This window comes from Lacerta agilis, chromosome 14, assembly GCF_009819535.1.
Source record: "Lacerta agilis isolate rLacAgi1 chromosome 14, rLacAgi1.pri, whole genome shotgun sequence".
NCBI classification, from domain to species: domain Eukaryota; kingdom Metazoa; phylum Chordata; class Lepidosauria; order Squamata; family Lacertidae; genus Lacerta; species Lacerta agilis.
Genome location: NC_046325.1, coordinates 46,454,709 through 46,471,750, shown reverse-complemented (window position 1 = coordinate 46,471,750; position 17,042 = coordinate 46,454,709). Strand labels below are relative to the sequence as shown.

The window sequence follows — 17,042 nt, the reverse complement described above, 5'->3', positions numbered from 1 at the left end:
TCAAATCCAAACTCTTCTTCTTCATCATCATCTATGAAAGAAAGGAGGACATGACAAAAGGTATGTAGATTGCACTCCAGAAACCACAGGAGCATCAGAGCAAACCCTAAATGATTCCTGTTACTACGTACAAGATGAGCCTCAGCAGAAGACGGGATACACAAACATTTAAATGTTGTGTTAGAGATATTAAAAGCAGCTGTGAGGGATTGGGAAAAAAATGAAGGACAATAATACGGTGGCATGATTGCTGTGCTGTTTCCCAGCTTTGTACATTAATTAAAGCATTGAGACCCGGCCCATCAGATCTAATGCTGGAGTATATTAAAGGCAAGCCAATGGATGATGTAATTATAGAAAATAAATTTAAGGGGGAAAATCAAGGCAACTCTCAAGGTCAAAAAGAGGATAAAGCAAAAGAAACCGGGGCTTATTTCTGCTAAAGATAGAATCTGGATTTTTTTAAAAAAAAAAATGTTTGATTTGGAAATCCGGAAATTATGGCAGCCACTTATTTAGGAGGAAGCAACATGTGGCCAGGACTATGCTCACCTCATTCCACTGATAAATTTTTTCTCCATCACTACCTGTGAGCCTTCCTTTCTTTTCAGTGGTTTTTTTACACCAAGCACAATGTCTCCATCTTCGTCAGGCCAGCAGCAGCTTCTTCCATTCTATTCCCTTTTCTGTAGCCAAAATATGTTAGATGTTTTCCAACCTTCCTGTGACCATTCTGTATGACCTCCTTCTTACCAGGGACAGCCAGTGAGACCAAAAGTTCCCTTTTAACATTTTGCATCATGAAAAGGGGAGCGTAGAATTAAAACAATGCTGTTCAGTGATGGTCTGGATACAAATATACAAATATACCCCCCCTTCCCACAAAAAGAAAAAGCAGTGCATTAGAAAGCTTTATTGGCATGATGTGTTTACATAAGGCGTAGAAGTGAACTTTAAAATTAGATCAGAGATTTCTGGCACAGGTCAATGGTCAATATTCTAAGCCTGCATGGCACAATTTTTAAAAAAATCTAAAACAGAAGAGTAATGTTGGGAGCAGAGAAGGTGTTGAGTATTTTAAAAGGAAACTCCTGTTATACTCAATGTAGTGCCAAAACTGGATGAAGATTGCGACAAATTATCAGTGGGGCTGGGAGGCAGGAAATTTGCGGGGGAGGGTGAGTTAATTCAAGTTCTTCATTAAGTAAAGACTGAGGATGAAATATTAAATTCAACATTTTACAGGTCTTTGCCTACAGCCAGGAAAACAACAAAATGAACAATGGTGTGCGTGTGTGTTCCCTGCAGGATATATATTTGACCATGCATGGCTTGTTCTTAAATTACAATTCATAGAATAACACTGCTGGAAAAAAGCTTATTTTACACTATGCTACACACAAAACAAAGTCTAGTCACATTTACCACATTTTTACAATAATTCTTTGTCTAGAAACGTGTCCTTTTCTACTTTAGAACTATATCTTTTTTCAATTCCCAGTTCACAGAAAAGACAAAAGAGTCCAAAGACAGTCCTTTGAAAAGGGAAAGGTAGCCCATGGCTTCTTCATTCACAAAAAAACCTTGTATTTCACAGCTGTTTAAAACTTAGTGATGATAGTTGTAAGCCATCCATACCTATGCTTTAGGTAGCAAAGTCAAAGTATTTCAAAATTAAAGGATCCCCCCCCCTTGCATGTGTGTAAATTATAGCAGTCTTTAGAAATGCTCCTTTGAATTAGTCATGTATCTAAGTGAATTGTTAAGTAACTGCATGTGAAGCCCACCCCCACTTCACATTAACTGATAAATGTGGAAATTGTTTTTACTACAGCTTCTAATAAAGAAATGCTTCATTTTGACCAGGAAAACACAAAGCTCTCTGTGCTTTACAGAATACGGAGGCTATTTGTGAAAGTGCAATCTTTTGCTTTACCACTCTGGATGGAGGAGGAATCCAAAACTATTTGAAAAGTGTAGAAGACTAGATAGGGAATTCACCGCAAGGCTCTCCTGCACAAATGAATGGGCCACTGAAATGCATGGGAAAGAGCACTCAAATGGAACTTGCACAGGAGAACTTACAAGTGGATCGTGTCGAAAATCCAAGTCTCATTAATGTTACACAACTTTCCCTGAATATTACTAGCAACAATATATATATAAATTAAGAAACCTGGACTTGACCCACCTAGGCTGCCAGCCTAAACACACTTACCGGGAGGTAAGTCCATTGAATTCAACGTGGCTTACATGTAAGAAGACATATAGGCTTGCACTATGCATGTACTTGCCATGTTCTTGCGTCCAGCAGCAGGACTGCATCAGTTTACAAATCTAAAATGGTATTTGAATTCCTGCTAATAATTGCCTGAGTATGGCTTTCTAGAAAACCTTTTGAGTGTTTACGGACGAATGAAAAGTGCACATGGTCGGGATGGGGGGTGAGAGATGCAGCACGGGTAAGCACCCTCTGCTATTAAGCAGGCAGCATATATACAACCTAAAGCAATTCATTTCAAGGCCATTGACTGAAAACATTTTTTTAATAAATGGGGGTCAGATTTAGAAAGTTCAGCAGAAGTTAGTAAGAGCTACCAACGTTTTTGAAGAATGAACTCTACAGAATGCTGTATGAGTTAAAAGGCAGTGGATAGCCTTGCTCATGTTGCCAGGCTTTGCATTGTGACCTAAAGCATCACACATGCCACACCTTAAACATTTTTGCTTTTAACCAACTACAACCTATATTCAGAATAGAAGGGGAGACTGAACCATGTGACTTCAAAATACATATTGCTTCTAAAGAAAACTGCTTGGTTACTTTTGGTGCATTTTTTCGAATGTTACACTATGCATGCTGAGGAATCCTTTGCATTGCCATTTTTAGCCGAGAGTTCTTTTGAACTCAAGAAAACAATTATTAAGGCTTGCGAGAAAATGACAGGTATGGCTCAGTGGACAAATAGATTCCCTTGTTACATAACATCTGAAATCTGTTATGTTGATATTTGAACCAACAAAGCAGCGGTGAATGAAAAATGTAGGTTCTGCTGTGATAGCACGTTTTGAAGCATGTTGCATGCAATTCCTTTGGGCATTTCTGCTGCATCGCTCAGTAGCTACTGTGCTTGAAATGTACTGTTGCCACTGACAATTATCCTTCAGTTTGAAGATAGGATTGACTTGGATATTGTTCACTTTCAAAACCTTGAAACAATTAGATTTTTTTGGCAGCGCCTGATAAATGCTAGTATCTGTCTATGTCCTTATCAAAGGAACAGCATAACATCAGGCAGATGTGTGAACAGTCACTTGGCAGCACTGGAGAACTGGAGTACATTACTGAAAACCTTCAAGGCAAACTGAAGGTATAGATTCCCTTGTGGTGTCTCTTTCTTGCATGCAAACTAGAATCATGAGCACATTTCATTTGGAACACATGAGGAGGTTTGTCAATCCCAGATGAGTAACTGTGGCCAAACTTATAACAAACGGGTGAGGATTCAATGAAACTCATTTCATGAGCTCCTGGATTGGTAAATGTTAGTGTTTCCATACAAAAAGAAGTCCCCTCCCACTATTTTGCATTGCAAACTGTTTTGGAAACAGTAGTTTCAAAACAGATGGTTGTTTGGGATAGATACTGGGTACTCAAAGAGAATGACATGACTTTGGTTGGGCCAGTGAAATCTTTGTGCATGAGCTCAAGTGGCTCTTTGAATCCCAACTCATATCAGCAACCTAGAAAACATTTCCTGTGGGAAAACTCCACTGGCATTATAAAAATATTCTGGTGAAATATCTGAGAGGGTTTTATTTGCCAATGGTAAATAAAAAGAGCAGCATGGCAATCCTTGAAGGACATTTGTTTCTTGTCATGTATAAAATGTGCTTTTTTGGAGTACTGGGCTACTGTCTAAATAGGAGGCAGTTAAGGACACACCATATTTTACAGGAACAGGGAAGCAGGACCTCTCACCCCCTGCTCTCTAGAAAAATGGTATATATGTATCATCGTATAATCCTAATATGTTCTGGCTCAATAAGTACCAGAAGTGCTTATGACAAGAGTGCCTGTTAAGAAATGAAATTTCATAAGGTACACTGGGAATTTGACTGAAAAGTAGGTATAAATCTCAGTAATCATAAAACTGGACAAATGGATGTTGTCAAGCAGACAGGTAAATGCAACCATTTAGGATGGTTCCCCACTACCACCAAAAATCCTGGTTAATGTAAAATGACAGTGTGTGCTCTTCTAGAGTATAAGATCTGTAGCAACTGTAAACATAGATTATTGTTTTTGTGCCTGAGCATTTCAACCAGCTTACCAGTTGTGTTTCAGGTCATTTCTCAAACCATATCATTTTGGAAATTTGCAATAACTCACTACTTTATTATGGAAGAAGATCCTTTGATATAGGAGGTGGGGGGATATGCTTTTGATAGCAAGGATTTAGGAACCCCTCTTCCAGAGACTAACCTCATTCTCCTGAAATAAATGAAATATTGATTAAATACATTCAATTTCCTTCAGTTTACTGGCCAGTGCCTTTCCCTCTTTAGTAAAAAATGCACACTGACTGGGTTTATTAAAAAAAACAAAACCCCATATCACTGCAGAATCGCTAAATAAACAGTATGTCAAAATTGAGGGAGTACACATTATCCAGGAGCCCTACGGTAGCTGTTACAAGAGACAAACTTCCCTTTAGAGGGGCTAGGTCAAAGTTAATAGCACAGTAACTCATGGGACAAAACCCAGCAGTTGAGTGAGAGAAGCAACGTACAGATGGAATTTCTCACTCTTTTCTTATAGTTGTATGGCCAGTATTTGGCTTTCCACATAAAGGCTGTGACTGGAATCCGGCAGAATGATGTACAACTTTCTCTCAAGTTTGTTTTTCAAGTGTTGAGCAATTGGCTGGCATGGTAACAGTGATGCAATCGTTATGCCTTCTTTAGTACCACTAGCTTAGAGGTATGTTCAAGTGTAAAAAGTTCCCTTTCATACCAGTCTTCAAGAAAAGGGGAAACACTGAATGTGTTTGATTCTTGAATATTTCCAAGATAGGGTGTTTCTAAAGAGCTGCTCCATGAAAGCCATGGAAATAAGCAGAAGAAACCTATCTCAAATACATTCGTTAAACTACATTCCATACACTTCGGAAAGGAAGTCTCTGGATGTTTAAATATCCCCATTATTTGGGGGATGGGGGACAGTTTCCATGTGCAAGGACGGCAACTGTCTCTATTCCCTGTTGTCTTGCGTTCTGCGTTGTGTTTTCATGGTTTGTGGTGGTGTTGAAAATGTAACTGGAAAGGAGTGTAGCAGGACCTTTGTATAATTCATCCAGTGGGCGTGACACAGTTATGCTTTGCTACATCAGATTAAGAAAATAGCCTAATCAGCCCACGCATGTGCACAAAACTCCTACTTGACCTTGACAGCAAATCCTCTTTTGTCTCTGGCTAGTTGCTGGCATACTGCTATAATTTATATATACATCTCTACAGCTGAGTGACAAGAGGTACTCTGTGCTATCCCTGTGCACCTGTGCTATTATGTTGAATGTGCATGTAGATGTTGTGAGAGGTCCCGGTATATAAATGTCCTAGTGGAATGAGTTCCTGTAAAAAGGATTTCCCTTCATGCAGGACAGGATGCTTGAAAGTTGAAGGCACCTGGACTTGGTAGGCATGTGTGTGTGTGTGTGTGTGTGTGTGTGCATGCACACATGCACACACATACTCGGTATATACACAAGTAGACATACATTTTTACATTCTTTGGTGGAAAGATAAAAATTCATGGCATGTTTCTATTTAACAACATTGTCTTCAGAGAGGTCATAGCAACTGTGACAGAAGTTAGTTTGCCTATTTAAAGAACTGCCCTCGAACTGACAAATATAGTACTTTACAATTATTACAAAAGGTCACAAGGAAAATGAACATAAACACCTTTCACAAAATACAAAATACGGAAAACCTTCTTAGAGACCACATCAATGCAGCATGAACAAGACAGAACAGCATTAGGCAATTTCCACATCACCTCTTTCCCCCACAGCCCTGACTTAATTTTACTGGTCTGTTACACACTTTTTTAATTTTAGCCCTTTGTGTTGCCTACTTTTTTGCCAGCTTCAGTATTATGAAAATGAATCTAAAAGATGATGGGGAAAGCAGCAAAGTGGAACTGACGGGAGAATGCTAAACTGAAAGACCGTTGGCAGCCTGTCTGCCTGTGCCTTTATATGACAACGACTCTTCTTGCAGTTGACACGGATGCTGTTATCACACCTGCATCTCTGAAGTGCCCATCAGACCCAGTGCTTTGGCTTCTTCTGGTGTCAGTCCACTCTTAAGTGTCCTCCTTACTGAGCAGTCACAAAACAGAAAGAAAGAAAGAAAGAAAGAAAGGATGAAGGTGCTACTAGACTAAATGCAGAAATATAACCAGCCAAATAGCAGCTACAAGTACAGAATCAAAGCTTTCCCTTCCTGAAGAGTAATTTGTGCATTCTAACAGAGAAATACTACTAATTATTATTGTGCTTACATCAGTATTTGACATTTTAAAGGTATTTAAAGGTATTCTGGAGACATTTTAATTTTGTCATACCAAATCATAGATTTTTTATATATGTTGTGAATGCTATAAAAATCCCATCAGTGGAATTTTTCAAGCATAACTATTACAGTGGTACCTCGGGTTACATACGCTTCAGGTTGCATACTCCTCTAACCCAGAAATAACGCTTCAGGTTAAGAACTTTGCTTCAGGATAAGAACAGAAATCGTGCTCTGGTGGCGCAGTGGCAGCGGGAGGCCCCATTAGCTAAAGTGGTGCTTCAGGTTAAGAACAGTTTCAGGTTAAGAACGGACCTCCTGGAATGAATTAAGTACGTAACCAGAGGTACCACTGTAAATGGTCGCTTCAGCTAAGATTCCTGCATTGCAGGGGGTTGGACTAGATGACCCTTGGGACCCCTTCCGAAATCAAAGATTCTGTGATTCTCTGTTTCCACATTCTTAAGTACTTCAATCTCAGACTGCTTTGTGTGTTTAAGAATGTGGGAATTCATGAAAGATATTTACAAATGAAATACATATGCACCACAAAATGTGCCCATGGAATAATGAATCTGCCAAGTTCTCATGTGAGCTTAAATATTCAAAAGAGAATTCATTCCACTGTTTCAAATGGATAGGATACATTTGAATTTCTTAAGGCAGGTTTGCAGCAGCATTAAGAGTACACTATCAAGATTGGGTGATGAGTGTAACATCTCTCTATTTGTTAGGACTGTGAGATGGATAAGAATGTAGGCTTTGTGAATAGCGCTCTTGCAAAAAGCCTATGAGCAGTAAGTATGCTTAATGGACGCTAACCTAGCATTTCAGGTATATGTGGTTCAGTTGCATATAACTTTCATTAAGGAGCAGCTACCCGAAAACACTTGAGGAATGGATCCATTTTGAAGCGGACTTTGGTTCACTTCAATGTCATGTTGAGATTTTGAACATCAAGCTGGTGAGAGAGCTGGAATTTATTAGATTAGTGAAAAGGGGTTTCTGCCTAAACATCAATAGAGTCTTTATTCCTTGTTGATGTTTTCCACTGAACACAAACGAGAACCAGCACCATGGAATAATATATAGCATATTCATTACCATCAATTTTTTTGCTCCCCAGTTCCCCTAGAAGCAAAGGAGGCCTGGCAAAGATGAGAAACACATGGGGCCTTAATATAGGGGAGGGGATAAGAATGGACAGCAGCTACAGAAGAAATGTCCAATACAAGGCAAGCTGCAAGGAATAAGCACATGGGCAAATTATAAGTATTGTCATGTATCCACGTGGATGGGGGAAGGGCTGCTGAGAATTGCAGTGGAAAGGAAAGAAAAGCCAGTGTCAGGTCATTTGCATTGCTGGGATGTTTGCCTGCTCTATACAAATGTCTGTGTTACCTTTCCAAGGAAATGGCCACATGCAGGATCCCCCTTTGGGGAAAGTAAATGTGCTCTTAAGCACATGCAAGCTAATGAGAACCAAGGGCAGCTTGGTGCAAAACACTCTTAATCTGCAACAGCATTAACCAGCTTGACTGCCAATTCATTGCACTTTGTGACTGTTCAGTCTCTGTTGCTGTCTCTCCTTTGGTCTAACCTCGCAAAAATGCTAAAAGAATGAAGAAGGCGGTAGAAAGCTGGGTTTTATTGATTTGTTTGGAGTTCTATTCCACCCTATCTCAGTGGCTCAGGGAAGGCTACAATGCCTTTAAAACCCTCCAAAAATGTGTCTTTACATACATCAAATCAAGAAGCTGAAGGACTAACTGTGGCCCTGGATTTTAAGAGGTGCTAGCCAAATGGCCCACTGGCTTCTGCATTTAGCTGGTGGTGCTTCTCGAGAACTCCCAAAGAACTGGGCAAGGAAAATCTGCAGGCTGTGGGTACAAATATAGCCACAGCAAGTTCCCATTTGAACTTCTGAAGTGCCGCCAAAATCAGGAATGACTGCATCTTTGGCAGGCAGCACTATTTCAGTAATGTCTGAAACTTCTCCAAGGGCCAAACAATACAGGACGATAAACACTTCACATGTGTTTTTTATTTTATTTTTATTTTCTTACGTTATATTTCCACCTTTCTTCTTTTTGAGTGTACTTCTGAGCAGATGCCCTATTGACTTGTGAGGACACTGAAGCATGGGGACACACAACTGTCTTATGCTACTTAGCCCTGGATCAAAAATAAGAATTCTGTTCTGTGGAGATGCCAGTCTCAGGGTTTCTGTATGTATGAAACTTTGCACTTGGACAGGGGGGCAGCAGGGTCTGGGCAATGATTTTTTTTATTCTTAGTTCGAATGCTAATATGAAGACTTCTTCAGTTGTCATAGAGTTCTGTCTGAATATCCTGACCTTGCATACTGACATGCCTGTGACAGTTTAAAAAACAACATTCATTCAACTATCATATAAATGCAGTAGTCAAACCATGGGTGACAAAGTTGGAGGACCCTTAATGAAATCCACATGTCTCACTCCTAGACTCCTTGCAATTTTAGCCAACCCATCCACCCCAACAGCCTTCTAAAATAAGCAGCTAAAGACAGCACGCTACTTCTGTCCTCCTGTACTTTTGAGTACTGCATTCATGGCTTCCAAGAGATCTTTTCTACAGCATATGCAACGCACCTGTGTACACGTACATAAACAAAACAAAAAGGACAATCAATTCTCCTTCATCAGGTGTACTTACATGACTTCCTGTTTGCTCTTGACCGCTTCCTTTCTCTAGGCACTGCTCGCTGACTTGGCACTTGTGTGGCAGACTTGACAATGCGATCCATGATCTCGTCTGCTGCATCATCTGTAGCGTTAGGTGAATCGTCATTGCCAGCGTTCCACGAGCCAACGCGACCTGGGAAACGGAATTGGCAACACGCCATGATTTTATATTCCACATTGTTCTGATGGTTTCGACAAGTAAGAGCATGTCCTAATATTTTATAATATCGGCCACCAAGATTCAGGTTCTGTTTCACTAACCTCTGGTCTGTGAAATGACTTGTCGAAGTTTGCAGAGCACCAGAAAACTGCCTAGAACTAGGTCAAATGGGAGTAATAGCTCATCATAATTTGGTTTGGGGCTTATCCAGGAGCACCATCACCAAAAAGATTTTTTAACTGTAATTTATGTAATTGAACCAGTTTATAGTATTAGAAGTTGAAGAGGGAACAATAGCTGGGAAATGATGAGAGCACAAATGTGAACTTCTCACAAACCATAGGTATGGTTTTTTCAGGTATACTATACCCATGCATGTAAAGTATTATGAATCTCTGCTACAGACACAATATTTTTGTTCTCTATTAATCCTGCTACAATTGAATAGGATATAACTGGATAAAGATTTAAGCAGGAATATAAAAGGTAAAGGGACACCTGACCATTAGGTCCAGTCATGTCCGACTCTGGGGTTGCGGTGCTCATCTCGTGTTATTGGCCAAGGAAGCCAGCGTACAGCTTCCGGGTCATGTGGCCAGCATGAATAAGCCACTTCTGGTGAACCAGAGCAGTACACGGAAACGCCGTTTACCTTCCGGCTGAAGTGTTACCTGTTTATCTACTTGCACTTTGATGTGCTTTCAAACTGCTAGGTGGGCAGGAGCTGGGACCGAGCAACGGGAGCTCACCCTGTTGTGGGGATTCCAACCGCCGACCTTCTGATCAGACAGCCCACTGAGCACAAGCCACTGAATTTCTGGGATTGTTTTGTGACAAGCAATGGTCACACAAAGCAACAACTTTCCCCACAATTCTTTCACTCTGTGGCTAGTCTGCACAGCAAGAGTGTGGCCCACACATCACACAAGCCATACTTTGGCTCAGAATGGCCGCATGAAGATACCAGCTCCTAGCGAGGAGCTCAGGACCACTTCTCAGGTCAGCACAGGACAGCACCTAGGCAAGGCTTGCCAAAATGTGTCACCCAAATCTGGGACCAAGATTATGTTCTCTCCTGTTTAACCATGACCTTTAACAATGAGGCAAAGGTTGTATAGATCATGGTTAAGGAAAACAGACTTCAACCAAAATCTCAGGTTCAGATCACACGCTAATCCAAATCTTGGTCTCCTTGAAAGCAAGCGGGAGTGTGCTGAGACATGGTTTGGCTTAGTGTGATGCGCTCCTTCATCTGAATTTCAAAACCATTATTTGGCAGTGGAAATGTGAAACAGAAATGGATGGATGCATCAGCAACAAAGACTGTTGACAGTCCTCTTCTAAATTGGCTCCGGGTTTTGAAAATAGCATCTGATGTTAAGAATTTCCTCATGGCTTCAAGATTCCTGTAATACTTCACTCAAATTACAAGCAGGATCATGATCTCATCTTTGTTGGTTGGCATCCCCACTTCAGTATAAAAGGCCTAGATGCTTGAAGCAGCTACCCAATACGTTGAAACGCTTTAGTGGAAACTCATGTGGATATTTGGTTATAATTAAAATAACGATTTGGGAGATCTTTTCATTTTTGTATGAATATTATACCGGTAAATCATTCTTGAGTAGATTCAGTCATGCCACACCAAACCAAATTGGAAAGTGAGTCCGTCTACATGTGCAGCTGAATGGAGATTTGTGGCTTCTTTTCCTAGGTCTGCTTTGGATTTCCTTTGGGATCTCAGGCGTAACAGAGCTAAACCTAATGAGACAAGTTTCTTGATTGGATCTACCACTGTTTTTCAAATGTTTAATAGCCAGAAGAGGAGATGTTTATCAGGACTGTCGCTCACTGGGGGTGGGGAGTTAATCCTTCCTCAGTGGAAATTCCTCCTTGAAGTTGCAAGCAGTTGGTGTCTGGGCAGGGTGCCTGCAGGGGAACCACCCCTTGAGTTCCACCATCTGAGGCAGCTGCCTCAGCCTGCCTCATGGATGGGCTGGCCCTACACTCTTCCTATAAATCCCATGGACTAGAAGATCCCATGGACCAACTTCCTCCAAGCAGCCTCATTGGGAGAAACATACTATGTTTTGCACCACACAAGTCAAATAGCAAGGTATATTTTATTTATAGCAGGGAAGGGAGTCTTCATCCAGGAGTGATATGGTGTGTGTGTGTGTTTGTGTCTGTGTGATAGTACTTACCCAAGAAAGCTGCTATTTGAGGTTGTTTTTTTTTTTTTTAAAGAAACAGCATGAAATCTGACAATGGCTCTCCTAGCCTTGAAGCTTCATTGACTCATATCTACTTTCCTCAAAGGGCAATAGCAATAGCTTTCTATAGATTTTCTCAATAAACTGTACCCAGCATATGTTATGCATCTCAAATATGAGCCTTCAGCAGGAATAACAGTAGGAAACAGTAACATATGGCCCCAGTATCCCAAACAAAACTGAAGTATTCACCTCGACTCGCCCGACTTCGAGTGCGCACTCCTAACACGGTGGTCTCCCCACTTGGGGAGGAAGTCTTCAAGACGGCCTTCATATTCTCATGTTCCACTGCATCTTCCGCATATTGTAGCCCCTGCGGTTGGTTCTGAGGTGGAGGAGAGCTGCTGCTGCTGCAGAATTTCCCCGTCTGTGGAAAGAATTTCCCCACCAGTTTTAATTTATAAAATCACACATTAGCAAATATAAGAAATCAGTCCTTCAAAGACGTTCTCTTACTCAGGCTGCCGTTCTAGCAAACAGACAATAATCCTTCCGTTTCCACCACACAGGGAGTACATAATTCATACTCATATTTTACAGGCAGCAAAATGCAGAGTTAGCAATTATTATAAAAAAAAATCAACACCCATTAGTTAAGTCATGCGATGTACCAGAAATGGCAGACCTCTCATCCTGATGCGAGCTGTGTTTATTTGGAGTACTGTATCTACATTCCTTACTCTACCCTGAAAAATTTCTGCAGACACCCATGCCATCTTCCCCTGTGTGAGTTTTGTTCAACATCTGAGTTTCTGCTCTAAGTGCCTTTACCAACTGAAGTTTGATGGGGGTCTCTTTTGATAGCGGTTGAGCCAACTTTGTGGAGGCCCACCTGGCACTGAGTGTTTGCTCTGAAATATCAAGGAAGACTTTTGGGAATGGTTTAGGCTGCTTCTGCAGGCTCAACCCTACAGATGTTTAATGTGGTAAGTAAGCTTCCAGTGCCTCCATTAATTCTCTATTGTCCTTATGAAGTACAAATCACGGAATTTCCACACTTTCCCCTCAATCCAGTTTCTCTCATTCCCTCTCCTTTTTGGAGTATCTCTGGTACGGATTCAAAGGTAAAATGGTAATAGGACATTCAACTATAATTAATTCATTTCTCTTCTCTTGGTCCCAATAATCATATTACATCTGCTAATACATCAGCTAATCAAGAGCACAAACTCAAGTGAATGGTGATTTCTCTCTCTCTTCCTGTCTCAGCTCTGTATCAATTTTTAAAAATTCTTTTGGACTCTGACGGTGGGTGGAATTGCTTTCCCCCCTTTCTTTCTGCTGGCTTCCACCTGCTCTGTTTTGTGTGCTTTCACCCAGCTGAAGGCCACAGTGCCCTAGACTGGCAACAATGCATTTTATTCTAACCCAAGATGCTAGGCAACTTGGGTGTTTTTTGTTTCCCAAGTTCCCTAGCATATTGGGTTACAAAAAAATTCAATTAGATGAACTGGAGGAAATTAGAAGGAGACTCTTTTTAACAATGCTACTTATTCTGATTGATTGCTCTTGTCAATGCAATTACGGTTTGAAGTGCTGCAGCAGCAGCAGCAATCATTTGGCCTGAAAGCGAGATGAGCGCCGCAACCCCATAGTCGCCTTTGACTGCACTTAACCGCCCAGGGGTCCTTTACACAGAGAGATATATAGTTTTAATTCTTTTACTGTGTAATGGCTTTTCAATTTTTGTTTCCCTCCCTTATGTTTTTAGCTGTTCTTATTTTATCTGTAAGCCACCCTGAATCCCTTCTCAGGAAAAAAGAAGGTAATAATAATAATAATAATAATAATAATAATAATAATAATAATAATTTATTTATACCCCGCCCATCTGGCTGGGTTTCCCCAGCCACTCTGTGTGGCTTCCAACAAAAGATTAAAAATACATTAAAACACCAGTCATTAAAAACTTAAATATCTTTTCCAAAATTAGAATATTTAATTCTAAAGGTCCCTAAAACACTGACCTTGGAATAACTCCTAAATTTCTTCCAACAAGATGAAATGAAAAAGAATGCTGGGATAACAGCAAATTGTGTGAGGGAGAAATGATTGTTTCATGCCCAGTATATAAATGAAAAGCTTTTTATCCTGAATGTTGCCATTAACCCCAATTTACACATGCAAGCTGAACTGATAATAAGGTTTAGGCAGATTTAATTACATGTGTTTAAATCAGTATGGTTAAAATTGCAAACAGAGTGGCATCGGTTTGCCACTGTCCCCAACACCTGCCACAATCTGGATGGATGTCTGCGGGGCCTTCGAGCTGCGCAACCCTGGACTTGAGCTACAACACTGCCATGCACTTTATCAATGCCATTATGAAAAACTGCATACGGTGGACTATAAACCAAAGACACTGAGGTCTAAATATCTCACGTTAAAGACAGTACGGATATTTAGAGGGTTATGGAATATTTGATGCATGATAACAAAAGAGTGTTTTTGTTGTTAGCAGATGTCACAGCACACAGAGGACCTGAAGAGGGCATGCTCTTTTCACAGAACCATACCTCAGTGTCATCTTCTTCATCAGTCTACCAGACGGAGGCAAAGGACAGGGCAGAAAAGGACAGAAAGCAGCATTTAGGAAGTACAGTACTGACAAAACGTGAGCAATCACGTGGCTGTTTAAGCATTGAGATGACAGAGGCAAAATGAGAATCTATATCTTATTGTGGCACCATAAATCCTCTACATGGAAAAAGCAGGCAATTCCTTTGCCAGGAATAGTCACGTCAGATTTGGGTGGTTAGAAGTTGACCTGGAGGTTTGATGGATAGAGAGCTCTGAGCACAACATAACTCTTGGCATGCTTGCTTTTCTGCAAGGACTCTTGGCTACAGCTATCTCAGTTTCTCCTATAATTCTTTTTAATGAGATTATGTTAAAAACTTTCCCACTATGATATCAGCTAAGTGCCACCCCTTGGAAACGTAGGGTCAGCAGACCAGAAGGTCATCAAGGCACAACCAGCCATCTATTCATCAGCCTTTCACACCCAGCCCCTGGGGCAGTTTTAGTCCAAATAGTTCAATATTTCACCAGCAGTCACTGGAAGTAACCAAGGACTCAGCTAGACTGGGAAAGAAAAAGTGATTTATATGCACTGTATTTGCAATTTAACATTGTGCCACCAGATGGCGACGTGGAGTCCCATTTTTCTCTACCTGTTTTCCCTGTTTAAATTTACAGTGCTTTAAATTGAAACACTTCTTTGATTTGTCTAGATCCAGCCATAATCACATCACACATAATTGCAAAGAGAAAAAGAACTACAAAGGACTCAAGAAAACAAGCTACTCTGCAACAGAAAGCAAAAACCAACTAGTGCTATTAGCCTTTTTGAGTCTTCCTTGCAGACTCAAACATTTAGTCACCTAGTTAGCACAACCCTGCATATAACTTCTGTTTTTTACATGAAGAACTGCCTGTGTGAAAGCGATCTCACATAAAAATCACTTCCATGTAGCAAGTTACCATTTAAGAAAGCGGCTCTCTAGCCTTCTCTTTGAAATAAGTCCACCGTAAGGGACTGCAAAAATCAGGAGAAAAATGCTGGAATCTAAGCAAAGCTCATCTAATGGGAACCGGCTCTTGTTAAAGGTATCAGATGAAAATATTCAGGAAATGCTGTGTGTCAGTGATTGCTGAATATATTTCAACATGCAGAAATATGTGTGGAGAATATTCATGCCACTGGTAGAAAAGTGTGACGTGGGAATCAGATGGTAAAAGCTTCTGTGGGAGCTGCTGTCATGGCAATGCAACTCCATGACATTCAGCCCTCAAGGAATCTTCTGGGATGCACAACCACTGGTCAAAATACAGTTGTGGAAATCTCTGGTGCCCATGATGAAGAAGAGGGGGAATCTGAGGATTTTAGGTCAAAGTCTTTCTTGATACAATGGGTCAAAACTGAAACATTGCGGTGAGAATTTAATCTGAGGCACATTAAAGGGAGAAGGGACAGTTTCGCTAACATCTTGATCTAGAGCAAAGCCTGCAAAATACTTACTACCATAACTACCTCCACAAAGGAAGAGTTGCGAGTCAATGACCCATCACCCGCGTGGAGTAAATAAAGCACATGGACACATGATTTTTGGTTAATGGGTAAAATAAGGCCACAACTTTATTGGTTACGGCGTGTGAGTGGTATTGGCTTAGGCATTGGACAAGAGTGCAACACCAGACTCCACCCCGTGGGGGGGGGAATCACTTTAGGGTTAACAACCAGTGGGAGGAGCTTGTTGATGCAAATTCAACTGGAAGCTTCCCCTGACGTCACCGGGGGTTGTGCCATGGCCCCAGCTACTAGCAGGGCATTGGACAGGATCCACGACCGCCGGATCCCTTTAAAGGGATACCCTTAGGAAGTAGGTGATGGCCGCAACCTGACCTCCAACACACCACACATATTACATCACCTATTGAATATTCCAATGCCTAACCGCCAATACCATAAAGTTGTGACGAGTTGCTACGAGGTAGACGAAAAAAACCAAGAGGCCAGTGCCAATTTGCCAAATGGATAAAAAACTCCTACCAGGCCCCCCTGGGCAACCAAGGCGACCAACTGAAGTCCATAGCAAGGTCAAAAAGCCTAGCAAGACCTAAAGGGATGGAGGGCGGGAGATCCGATGTGAGCGAGGAGCAGAATGAGTAAAATGGCATTTGCCGGGCTGCTTGAATGCAGCCAGACACCGCCCCCCAGCCAGTCCTATTGGCTGGCTATGGGCATGACGCGGCAGAAAGAAGGAGCTAAGGCAGGGGGTCGAACACGCCCCCCCCCCAGGCAGGAAATGGCTCCCCTCTGGAAAGAGGAGAGGCTCTATCTGACTGGCTTTGTGCTGTTCTGGCTCTGCTTCTCTCTGCTGGAGTGTCCGTAAACCCTATGGATGTTTACAAAGAAGTAAGTTCCACTGTGCTCAATAGGACTTCGTTGAGTGATGCCCAGTTTGTATTGTGGAAGGCGATACAAATAGAAAAGATAATAGAATCATAGCGATTCAAGCAGAAACATGAACTGCTCGTCTGAAGAAGTGTCTATGCACATGAAAACTTATACCCAGAACAAACTTAGTTGCTCTCTAAGGTGCTACTGGACAATTTAATTTTTTAAAATTTATTTCATGCTCGTCCAAAGGAATGGATGCAGCAAGCATCAGGTTGGTGTGATTACATGTTTCTGCATCTTCAGGCGAGTGGAGGATGACAACCCATTTGTTGGTGTCTTAGTGCGCACTTGAGAAGTAGCAGTTCTTTCTTCCGATGAACAGCCAAGACATAGTAGCCAGG

General features: G+C 41.3%; 1 protein-coding gene across 1 annotated transcript in view; it reads right to left on the bottom strand.

Moving 5' to 3' along the window:
• Nucleotides 1–1,027: 1,027 nt before the first annotated feature.
• The window catches only part of FHOD3 (formin homology 2 domain containing 3), a 270,953-nt gene continuing 254,938 nt past the window's right edge, over nucleotides 1,028–17,042 (bottom strand). Inside the window, 3 exon segments of the mRNA XM_033169563.1 lie at nucleotides 1,028–6,386; nucleotides 9,277–9,438; nucleotides 11,931–12,105. Coding sequence (XP_033025454.1) covers nucleotides 6,304–6,386; nucleotides 9,277–9,438; nucleotides 11,931–12,105 — 420 coding nt within the window. The 3' untranslated portion in view covers nucleotides 1,028–6,303.